The 12,641-nt window shown below is 36.0% G+C and overlaps 1 protein-coding gene across 2 annotated transcripts in view; it reads left to right on the top strand.

The window, feature by feature from the left end:
- TNFAIP8 (TNF alpha induced protein 8) overlaps positions 1-12,641 on the top strand; it is a 31,308-nt gene that overhangs the window by 15,723 nt on the left and 2,944 nt on the right. The window contains exon 1 of one of the 2 annotated variants that reach the window (XM_032213628.1): positions 1,516-1,623. The exons of the other annotated variant lie outside the window; for it this stretch is intronic. Within the exon in view, the coding sequence (XP_032069519.1) occupies positions 1,593-1,623 (31 nt within the window). The 5' untranslated portion in view covers positions 1,516-1,592. Of the gene's footprint in view, positions 1-1,515; positions 1,624-12,641 lie in introns of those variants that run through there. 2 annotated transcript variants of the gene reach the window in all.

Below are 12,641 nucleotides of genomic sequence, written 5' to 3'. Positions count from 1 at the left end.
GAATATAGTAGAGACCCAATGGCAAACTATAATCCATAAACATTTATAATTTTTGTAATATCTGAATATACAAATTATGGTTTGCCTTTGGAAATGTTTGTGGATCCATTGGCTATCTTGGAATACCTCCTATAGGAATATAGCCATAATCCAATGTGACTTGAAGATTCTCTTATTAGAGGCAATTTTAATAAAAGAAGTGTTAGCTTCCTGTAGACTTAATTTTCTGGTCTGGTTTATGTAGTAGAGTTCCCTCCCCTTATAATTTGCCTATCATGGAGAAAGGAAGTAGTTGCCCCTTCCCATGCCATCCCATGGGCTGTTGTCTCTGAATCTGCCAAAACAACAATAAGTTAATTTGACATCCTTAATAAAGTTTGGTTCTCTTGATACCCAAAGCAGTAAAAGAGGAAGAAAAGAAGAAAATGATTTACAAATCATGCTGAATTGTAACTCTTGTTTAATGTAAGCTAAACAAGTTGCTTGAAGCATTAGCTAAATAAAATATAATGGAATGAATCTGATAAATCTTGATATTTTAGCTTGTATAGGTTGGCATCATCCTGAAGATCTTTCTATGTCAGGGGTGTCAAACTCACGCGCTGTGGGCTGGATGTGGAACCCACTCGCCATGCCCACGCCCATTTTAGCAAAGGGGGGGAAGTCCTTATACATCACATGACAACAACATTATGCTGCGAGTTTGACACGCCTGTTCTATGTGGTTATTAAGCATTATCATTCACTGGGCATATGATTAGTATTAGTTTCAGTCACAAATTTTATTATAGTATGGTTAGTGGAACTGTATTTGTCTATTTAATGGATAAAGACCTTAATGTAATCTTCAAACTAAATCCATAAAGTATCATCAATGTAAGTCAGGTTTGTTGCAGTGTTTGAGAAATCATAGTTAATGTATCACTCTGCTCCCATAGGCTGCTCCCCTGGAACTTGACAAATCAGTGTGAGCTGTGAAAAGAAACAAATTTTCTCAATATGTTTTTGAAAACTGATTCTGTATGTGTGTGGATAGAATGCTGATCACCAGTCATGATTTAGGGTGATATCCTGGAAATTAAAACACAAAGCAATAATGTGTGACACATAAGATGAAAAAAAAACCCCCTCTTTATTGTACTAAAATTCTAGCAAAAATTAATGGTTGATTTAAAAAAAAATGTGGGTTGTTTTTTCCAGCCAAGATGGAAGAAACAAGTCCAATTTCTATTGTTTGTGTGATATGGACTCGCACTACTCATCAGTCTATAAAACAATACTTTAAAACTGGGTATTCTTTTTCTGCTGCTTGGCTTGCAGTGGTTTCACATTGTATCACACACACACATTGAGCTGAACAGGCAGCCATTTCTGGCAAATGAAAGGGGTGTCTGAAGGTGCTCTTTTTCAGACGATTCTCAGATGCATTCTCCAAGAGGTGGGACTTTGGAGCACCGCTGAGCTCTCATTGGTTGATTTCACAAAACTTTTCCTCTCTTAGTCCCAGCCCCCTTTTCTTCTTTTGAGAAGTTCAGTTTGCTGCTTCTCAAACAGGCACGTCATCTAAATCTTCAAAGATTTAGGTTGCTATCATGGGTTCCGAAGCAGATGATTCCAAAGAAGGTATGCTTTTTAATTATTTTTTCTCCCAAGGAGGTTTTTAAAAAAAAAAACAAACGGTTGCTTTCCAAAGCTGCTTTTGAGAGATGATGAATAGAGGTTTGTATTTGCTGTAATACTGAACTGTTTTAAGGGAGGGGAAAGAAAGCAAAGGAATCCGAAAGCTATCTGCATTTCACTGAAAATGCAGCAACTAAGCCCAAGGATGTTTTGTTGTTTGTAGAATGACAAGCATGCACAAAGTGTAACTTATAAGCTTTGTGTGCCTATGTACTCAGAGGCAACAATGGCTTGAAAAGGGGAAAGAGATAACGTTAGTTTGAACACCCTCCGACTTTTGTAAAAGGAAGTTGTGTAATTCAGAGAACTGAAAGATCGTTATTTTAAGAAGGAGCTTTGGAAAAACAGCTTTACTGGTTGATGCAAGTTGAATTGAATAACAGTATGTCTGTGGCAAAGTTTGTCAAAAGGGAAATATCCTTCCTTTCTTTCCATGGTATGATGAGCATGTGGAAGATCTGGAAACGTTCCAAGAAAACTGAATATTTACCAGAGTAAATGTGGGTTGGGTAGGGAAATGACTGTCTGGTGAAAGAAGACGACCCCCCCCCTCTGAAAATTTAATGCGATAGCCTACTTAAGTCCAAAGACAGGGTAAATATCTCTGAAAACATGGGCATATTTTAAACAGTTCAGAGTTTCTGATTTGCTAGGAAGCCAGATAAGCTGCTAGTATAAACCACACTAAGTAGATCTTCAGTTTGATAGTGAGCTAGGGAACTTCAAAATATTGCAGAGAGGCTGCTTTCTTCTCATCTGACAATCCCCACAATAGTAACATTTTCCACATATCTAATGTGAGTTAAAAGTTTCTGATTCAGATTCAAGCCATTTGGCTGAGCAAAAGTTACTAAATTTAGTATAACTGGTGGAACAAATTTATTCAAATGCTCCCATATGCTAGTCCTTTCTGTTCAGGGAAGGGAATAACTGAATCTAAATCCAGATAACTATGCTAAACCCTTTTCCTATCACTGCTTTAGAATCTAGCATTCCAACATGCTCATTTCATTTCTTTTGTGTAGTAGATGAGTAAGGAGCATGCATGTTATGACAAGACAAGGACTAGGAAGAAAACTTGAAAGTAATCTAACTTTACCTGCAAATTCATTTGACTAAATTAGCACAGCTATCTGTGTTCAGGAGAATTATAGTGGTATCAATACCTTGAAGAAACAATTCATTGTTTCTGTTTTTGAAAAACAGCTGAAATTAACACAGGGTAGACGATGAAGAAAACTAGTGTTGGCTTTGATTCTAATGAAAATTAAATTTATGTTACGTTTGTATTTTGCTTTTTAAAAAAATATGAAACATTAAATATTTTAATAAAAGCGGTGAGTCTGAAATTCTGGTTAAGCTCTAAATTAATTTCTAGGGTATTTCCCAGTTGAGTTGCTGTATAGTTTTACACCTCGTGGAGAAAATCTATATGGCGACTAAGACTGACTTGATGGGACACCACAAAAAGTTTTGAATATATATGTGTCTGATGGCAATATTCTGTATGTTTCTCATGGATATCTTTTGATACTTACAGATATACTCATGGATATCTTCTGATATCTTATACTCCTTCCATTAAAAAGCATTCAATGCATTTTATTTGTCTTTAAATTTCACTGGATTAAGGAAAATTTATTTCTAGGTAAATCTCTATAGGATTACCCATTATTCAGTAACTTTAGTGTTTAGATAGTGTTTAGTTAATGGCTGCTGCTCCTAATTTTATTTCAGCTGTATGACTGTTACATACATCTGTTTTTATTTTATTTTAATTGTTTCATAAACTGGAGAACTCATGAAATATATGGGATGAGGGCTTTAATATGTATGTATGTATGTATGTATCTATGTATCTATCTATCTATCTATCTATCTATCTATCTATCTATCTATCTATCTATCTATCTATCTATCTTATCTTATCTTATCTATCATCTTCCAAAGTGATAAAACTGTAAATATCATTAAGTTACATTTTATGCATTTTTGTATAACTTCCAGAAGAATAATACTTAGATATTAAACTTTTAACAGCATTGAGTAATACACTGCTGATTCTACAGCTAAGGAGCAATTATACTGGATCTTTATAATTGAACCACAGTGCACTGCCAGAGATGTGTTTTTATCATTATTTTCCATTGCATTTTAGTTTATGAAATATTAATGGAACCTTTGTATTGATCAAACATACATCCTAAGTGAAATATAATGTACTATAACACAAATTCTTGTCTTTTAGAGATGGAAAATATCCTGATCAGGACATTTGTTTTCTAGTTCATTTTGAACAAATATTTTCATCTCTTTGGTTGCAGTTCTCCTTTGTGCAAAACACACAAGCCTTACAACATATTTGGGGCTGGTCGAAATGAATACCTATCTCATCTACTTCCTTCCATTTGGAATAGTTGAAATAGCCAACAGAATGAAAAGTTGAGAAATGCTTTTTAACATTTATATATCCGGGATTTATAGCTTTCAGTTCTTGGGCCTAATCTCGCCTGTTAGGCCAGCCCTACTTTTAGGTTATGACTCCAGCAGCATGAAATGCTTTAGTTATCTTACATTTTGTGATAAAGCAACAATTGTAGGTGGCTGATCAATTTGAAGGGTGATTACGCTTGAACTGTCCTCCACTATTCCCCGATTGTAGAAAGCATTGGTAACAAGCTATCTTGCCAAACCATCAAGTGGGATCTAAGTCAGAGAAACATACATGGAGTTGTAGTATCAGTCTTTGGTATTATTCTGACTTGATGATTTCATTTCTCTTTAAAACTGTCCAATTGTCTTAGCTTACATGGAATTGTATCTTCTTCAGCTTTCTAGTTCAGTTATAGAATTGATATATTTCAAAACCTTTATGTAATATAAGGGTATAATGCAGTGGTTCTCAACCTGTGGATCGGGATTCCTTTGGGGGTCAAACGACCCTTTTACAGGGATCGCCTAAGACCATCGGAAAACACATATTTTCGAAAAAATACAGTAAACATAAAATAATTTTATGGTTGGGGGTCACCACAACATGAGGAACTGTATTAAAGGTTCGCGGCATTAGGAAGGTTGAGACCCACTGGTATAATGCTTCTTGTTGATACCTTTTCCTCTCCCCATCAACTGAAATTACCCTCAACGTGAAATTTGGAGGCATTTTCTGGGTTTTAAGAATGACATAAGAAGCAATTTGTCTCCTGGAGGCCATTTACTCTCAGTTCCATGCTAAAAACACACCTCAGCCCATCAGGAGATGTCCTTCCACAAAGGTTAGGCACAATTGTTGTTCCTGAACCCTCTCAATGCCATTGAAATACACCATTCTGTCCAGCCATCATATAACATCCCAGCACAAGAATGGATTTAAAATTTGGCTTGTAAGTGAACCTACCTGACAGCACAAAGAAATCTCTTGGCAGTCCCAGTCTTTTTCTCAAATAAGTCACAATGTTAGTAAACCTATTTCAATTTTTTCTGCTATTGTGGACCAATTAGCAAGTGATTACATAAGCTGTCTTCAAATTAAAGCACCCTAGGTTGCTTTATTATTGTTGCAGAAGGACTCTATGCCAGCTATTTTGTACAGCTACAACTTTCTTAGGTTTTGCTTGAAGTTACATCACATATTTCTAGTGTTTAAAATACATATTATTTTTGACCCATGGCCTGATAAACATTGCTTACTTATTTTCATGATAAGCTAAAATTACTTTAAGCACATCTGTACAGGTTAACTCTTAGGTAACATGATAAGGCTTGATGATTATAGCATATGCAATGTAAAGCAAATATAAATGTTGGCAGTGTGACTATGATATTGGCTTAATTGATTGCTTAATATGTTACAAATGATATTCTCAATCTCGTATATCAAAAGTATATTAAAAGTTTATATACAGTATAAAACTAGACAGAGAATTCAATATGAAAATTGATTTACTAAATATTTGAAAGCTAAGAATGAAGTTAATTGTGAAGAATAACTGTAGTTGAAGAGTTGAAAGATGCATTAAGCAGTTAATTTCAAATGGAAGCAAAAGGTTCTGATTTCTTATATGAAAGAAAAGGAATAGTGAGAACAAATGATCTTGTAAATTGTCTGGAATCACAGCTGTATTTACCAACCACAAATTAGTGTTTGTTCTCAGCATTGGTTTATGAATATATGGATAAATACCAATGACATGTGCTCTTTTCATTACAGTATTTTCAGCCTTAAACCTTTCATTTAAAGTTAGTTAATAATCCACAAAAATAAGTCAGGTTTATAAGCTGCAAAAAACAGGGTAAGGCTTGGACTCTCAAACTGAATAAAAATGATTTGAATTATCATCTTATATGGCCACTGTCTTCTAAATAAATGTTCACTAAAAGTGTATAAAACACTATTCCTCAAAACACTATTCTGCAGGTTACTTGAGCCCCAACTTTACAGTCTTAATAAAATATCTGTCACAAGTTATCATTTTTATGTTACATGTTTATCTGATAGTCCTTGAAGGCTGTATGTCATAAACATAGTTCTTCAAGGCTGCATGTTATAAAGAATTTCAAGAACAAACCTCTGCAATAAACTACTATATCTTGTTTCTTAGCTGTAAAAAAGAAGATGAAGCTCCAGTTCATATTTTTGGAAAACAAAGCTGAGAGTTGTTTTGTTCCATCATTGAGCTGGAGAAATAATATATAAGAAGTCTTTGTTTAGTGACAACAATTTAAAACCAATAGCTTGATCATTAAGCAAAGCAGTTTGTAAGTGTAATTGTGACTGTGCTTACAATCTTACTTTAGCATTTCTTTGCTTTAAAGATCTGCAAAGGTTGTAAATGTGACGATTAATCATAAAATTACTTTTCTGTCACTTTTGTAACTGGAAACCGTTACTAAATGAGGCAGTCACTAAATAAGGTCTACCTGTAGTATGAAATAAAATTTCATAATAACTCCCATGCAGTTATGGTGTCAAGGGAGAGAAATAAAAAGAGAAGAGGTATGTGAAAGATCTTGAAAGTATGAGACTAGTAGATAAAACAGGGGTGTCGAAATCAAGGCCTGCGGGCGGGCCATGGGTTGCTTAGTTCTAGCCTGCGGGGCTGCCCTGGAAACAGCGAAGGACCAGCCCACGGTGCCTCAACTAGTGAAAATGGAGGTTGGGAGGGCCGCACGCGGCCCTCCCCAGGCTCCATTTTCAGCTGTGACAGCCTCCTGTAACTGTCTGCCAGCGAAAATGGAGCCGAGGGAGACAGCGCACACCCCACCAAGAAGACCCGTGACAGCCTTCTGCAGTGCAGGCTCTTATTTTTTTTGGCAGAGGGCTGCAGAAGACCGTCGCAGCTGAAAACGGACCCTGGACAGGCTGCACACCTCCTCCTTGGCCTCCGTTTTTGCTGGCAGAGGGCTGCAGGACACTATCATGGCTGAAAAGGGAGCCTGAGAGGATCATACTTGGTCTCCTTGAGCTCCATTTTCGCTGACAAAGGGCTGCAGGAGGCAATCACAGCCGAAAATGGAGCCTCGAGTGATGTCAAGCTGGCTACACATCCAGCCACACCCCTCCTGGCCCCCCAAGATCAAACGCAACCCTGATGCGGCTCTCAATGAAATTGAGTTTGACACCCCTGAACTAGAATATGGATTGACTACAATGAAATCATGGTTCAAATTTGTATGCCTCTTTCTTTCTCCTGTACAATGTAATAACTAGAAGCTACTCTATTTTGAATGAAAGAAACATTTCCCCCCTGCCTCTTGTTTCAATATTGGACTGATATCAAATTCATTGATTGTGATATGTAAGAATTATCCTCTTACTTATTTAGCATGGTATAGTTATAGTGGTCATGTTTAAAGGATTTGTGGCCCAATTCACTCATTGGAAGCCTTTAGAAAGGTGTGTTAGAATATTTAATTATATACAAGGAAACTTAAGTGACAGTTTAGGTGCGATTCAGTTAAATAAGAACAGACAAGAGTGAAACCTTACAAAAAATCTGATTGTCTCCACTAGTGTGAATGAGCCAATGCTTCTTATAGCTATGGTAGCTCAAACCCTTAACCTTTTCCCACTGTTCTTTTCATTAACATATCATTAGTGCTTGGCCTTGAAGCTAAGTGATTACTGTATTACGAGAACCACCACATGTCTATTTAACTTTAACACTTGGAAAGGACAACAGGGTATAACATAATGAGAACAATATATTTAAAAGGATGAGGTAAGTCTACTGAGTCTAAGGAAAGTCAGTTGATGTAGTAGTCAAAATATTGCATTGGAATCAGGGAGCCTTAAATTTAGTAGAAGTTGACGGATTTTGGAGTAGTCATTATGTCTGAGTTTATATTATTTTCAAAAACATAAATGAAGAATGTGCGTGTTTAAATTTTATTCAGAATACAGTTTGCCTTGAAATCAGAAATTTGAGAAAGTGCAATTATTATTGAATGTAATTGGGGCTTGCAAAATCAATTCTAATTACTAGTTTAGTTTATTCAAATCATTACTGTTCACTTTGACTATTTCCTTATTTTTCTATTAATTTTACTAACATACACACACACACACACACCAACCAATATGTCTCCTAACTCTGAAAGGTTAATGTAGTTTTAGTGTATTTACAGATCACATTTTAAAAGAACTTCTTTCTGGAGGATAAATAGGAAGGAAATAGTTTCACTACTGTTTTGAATAACTGACTGTGCAGTAGGAATGGAAAGTGAACAACTTCATTCCATTATTTTCTTTATACTACACTTGTTTCAACTAGAATATATATACTGTATCCCCAGAGGTGATAAGAACCCCTCCATTTTGTATGTGAATGACACAGACTGCCAGACATTAAAATCTGCAATAAATGATGATATACAGGTAGTCCTTGACTTATAACTATTTAGTGACTGTTTGAAGTTAGAATGGCACTGAAAAAAGTGGCATGACTGTTTTTCACACTTACCACCATTACAGCATCCCCATCATCACGTGATCTAAATTCAGACGCCTGCCAATTGATTCATATTTATAACAGTTGCAGTTTCAGGGGTGTAGGTGTCATGTGATCACCTTTTGTGACCTACTGACAAACAGAATCAATGGGGAAGCCAGTTGCATTTAACAACTATTACTAACTTAAGAACTGCAGTGATTCCCTTAACAACTGTAATTAGAAAGGTCGTAAAATGGGCAAAACTCACTTAACAAATGTGTCGCTTAGTAGCAGAAATTTTGGGCTCAATTATTGTCATAAGTCGAGGACTACCTGTATATATACAATACAATACAATAGCAGAGTTGGAAGGGACCTTGGAGGTCTTCTAGTCCAACCCCCTGCCTAGGCAGGAAATCCTATACCATTTCAGACAAATGGCTATCCAATATCTTCTTAAAGACTTCCAGTGTTGGGGCATTCACAACTTCTAGAGGCAAGCTGTTCCACTGATTAATTGTTCTAACTGTCAGCAAATTTCTCTTCAGTTCTAAGTTGCTTATCTCCTTGATTAGTTTCCACCCATTGCTTCTCGTTCTACACTCAGGTACCTTGGAGAATAGTTTGACTCCCTCTTCTTTGTGGCAACCCCTGAGATATAGAACACTGCTATCATGTCTCCCCTAGTCCTTCTTTTCATTAAACTAGACATACCCAGTTCTTGCAACCGTTCTTCATATGTTTTAGTCTCCAGTCCCCTAATCATCTTTGTTGCTCTTCTCTGCACTCTTTCTAGAGTCTCTACATCTTTTCTACATCGTGGCGACCAAAACTGAAAGCAGTATTCCAAGTGTGGCCTTACCAAGGCATTATAAAGTGGTATTAATCCTTCACGTGATCTTAATTCTATGATCCCTCTGTTGATGCAGCCTAGAACTGTGTTGGCTTTTTTGGCTGCTCATGGCTGCTCATATTTAAATGGTTGTCCACTAGGACTCCAAGATCCCTCTCACACTTACTACTATTGAGCAAGGTACCAACTATACTGTACCTGTGCATTTCGTTTTTCTTGCCTAAATGTAGAACCTTACTCTTTTCACCATTGAATTGTATTTTATTAGATAGTGCCCAATGTTCAAGTTTGTCAAGATCCTTCTGTATCATAAGCCTGTCTTCTCCAGTGTTGGCTATTCCTGCCAGCTTGGTGTGATCTGCAAATTTGATGGGTTCCCCATTTATTCCCTCATTCAAATCATTGATGAAGATGTTGAAGAGTACTGGGCCTAAAACAGAGCCTTAGGGTACTCCACTGCATACTTCCCTCTATGTAGATGCAGTTCCATTGAGGACTACACGTTGAGTGCGGTTGGTCAGTCAGTTATGAATCCATCTGGTGGTGATGCTGTCCAACCCACATTCTCCTACTTTATCTAGTAGTAGATTATGGTCTACCTTATCAAATGCCTTACTGAAGTCCAAGTACACCTATATCACCGGCATCCTCTGGTCCACTAATTTTGTCACATTCTCAAGAATGCAATAAGATTAGTCTGCATGATCTGTTTTTGACAAACCCATGTTGGCTTTTGGCTATTACTTTGTTTACCTTCTAGGTGTTCGCTAATTCCTTGCTTGATTATCTTTTCCACAATCTTTCTCGGTATTGAGGTCAGGCTGATAGGTCTATAGTTTCCTGGATCTATTTTTTTTCCTTTTTTGAAGATGGGAACAGCATCAGCTCTTTTCCAGTCCTCTGGCAGTTCCCCAGTACTCCAGGATCTCTGAAAAATATAGTTCAATGGTTCTGAGATCTCGTCTACCAGTCCCTTCCTTATGTTTTAAAAGATTACATATTTATGTAATATGTAATAGAATTATATATTACATAAATATGTAATTATATTAACAGTGCCAGCCTTGCTACTAGACTAGAAACTAATCATAGCTAATGTTTTCTGATGTATTCATTTTATTAATAGTCCGTGTCTCCCTTCACTTAGCGGAATTAGTGTGTTTCAGAGTAACAAGCACATTTATAACTACTTGCCTTGTGATTATTGTCAGCGGTAATAATTGTAATGTTGTAAAATCTTTCAAATAAACAGCCAAGTTGTAAAATGAAATTCTATATAAACTAGAAATCCAGAAGTCCTTTCTCAGTGGGCCATAAATATTTACCTTAATAATAAACTCCGTCTGACTTGTTACCATTAGGCCCAGGCTACATAAGAGTACTAATTTTTCTAGAACATCTTACGTCATATAGCAGGACAAGCTGTGTATCCTACAATTAAATAAATTATTCAGAGTTGCATTATTTGTCCATCTGTTGTATATGTTCAGAAAAAGTATTGAAAAGTTAATTTACATAACATCTGCTGTAGCAGTTACATATTTAAAAATATGATACATCTTTGACCCATTGGACATTTGACAAATAGGTAACTTAAAGAAGGGTTCTAAATGATCAAAGAACTATGTCCTCTTTGGGTATACTCCATTTACCTTCATTTCCCCTCCCCCTCTGCATCCATTAACTGTTTTAAGTTATATGTGCCCTTAGCATCATAATTTTCCAATAGTATTATTTGGTAATTGCATTGTGGGTTGTCCCAAAACTGTTGGTCCTTTTTTAGTTCATTTTGGTAATACTCATAAAAGGATCTTAAAAAAAATAAATGAGCAGTTTCTATCATAGAACTTCCTTCTTTAGTTCTTCTCCAGTTAGTTTTACTCCATACTCTGTCACAATTTTCTTTCACAATCTCCTTTGGTTTTCAAGTAGAGAAATAAAGGGGAGACTTCAACAAGAGTTGGCAGAAGGAAAGAATCAAGGAGCAAGTCTGGATTTCTCTGTATTCTCCTTCCTGTTCTCATTCCTTTTCTTGAATAAAGATTTATTTTTATAAAGTTCTGCCTATGTAGCATTCCCATTTTCCCCATATGTATTCTGAAGCAATAGCTGTATTAAAGCTTGAGAAACACTAAGTCATATGCAAAGTCTGAAGCTCCCACTCAATGTATCTGCTTGCAGCTGGATAAAACATTTAGTTTAACTTTCTCAACAGTTCCTTGCTGAATTGCCTGTGGTAAATTATTGTCTGTGGAAGCAGTTAGGTGAAATAAGAATGAATTAGTTCTTTGGGATTCCAGAAAGTTGCAAATAACTACAAATGCTCCGATTCTTATGAAACTATGAATATTTGTGGGGAAAATGTTTGATTTTTTTTTGAGGGGGTGGGAGACTGATTAACAAGCAGCAGGCTTAATCCAGATGAATTATCTTGAGAGGTTGAAACTGTTCAGATAGGTGAAATTCGAATTTTTATTCTTCTAATATAATCCTAAATTCACATTTCTTGCTTTGAATTATTAGCTTTTCTCTGAAGTAAGTGGAGAGCTGCTGCCTGACCTGAAAAGATCAGACATTTCAGGCTGTTCCAGTAAAAAAGGAAAATCATTATTTCAAAGGCAAACTTGATTGCTGTAATATGCATTTCTTGGAATACTTCTTCATAAACACACAGTGTTGAAAGAGGGAGTATAGATATATCCATAGTTGGAAGAGGAGTATGGAGTAGCAAAAAGAGAGAAACCTAAAAAAGTGTAGCTACTGACAATGCAGTCACTCTCTGTGTGGAGTTAGGCAATTGTGGCTTATGGTTTGCATCTTTAACGGCTCTGAGATCATGCCAGTAAAATTGCATAACAAAACCACTAAATTTTCGGTAACACTTTAAAAAAAAAATTCTTATGGCATTTAAACTTTTTAAAATTATTCCTGCAATTCCAAAAAGCCTTTAAGTGGCTTATAAATAACATAAAAATAAAATGAAAATGTAACTACATCTCAGAATTAAAAACATTAAATCCTACTGTGCATTAACATAAGGAGGACAACAATCATTGCCTACTGCAAGGACCTGCTGCTGCATATTCAAATCCCTGAGGCTTTCCAACAAAATTAAAGTGTTAAACTTGATGCACTGAGTCTTTGGCTTTCAATAATTACTATCAGGTTAATTTAAT

Source organism: Thamnophis elegans, chromosome 3 (assembly GCF_009769535.1).
Source record: "Thamnophis elegans isolate rThaEle1 chromosome 3, rThaEle1.pri, whole genome shotgun sequence".
Lineage (NCBI taxonomy): Eukaryota > Metazoa > Chordata > Lepidosauria > Squamata > Colubridae > Thamnophis > Thamnophis elegans.
Note: the sequence above shows the minus strand (reverse complement) of the source record. Positions and strands in the feature narration are given on the sequence as shown.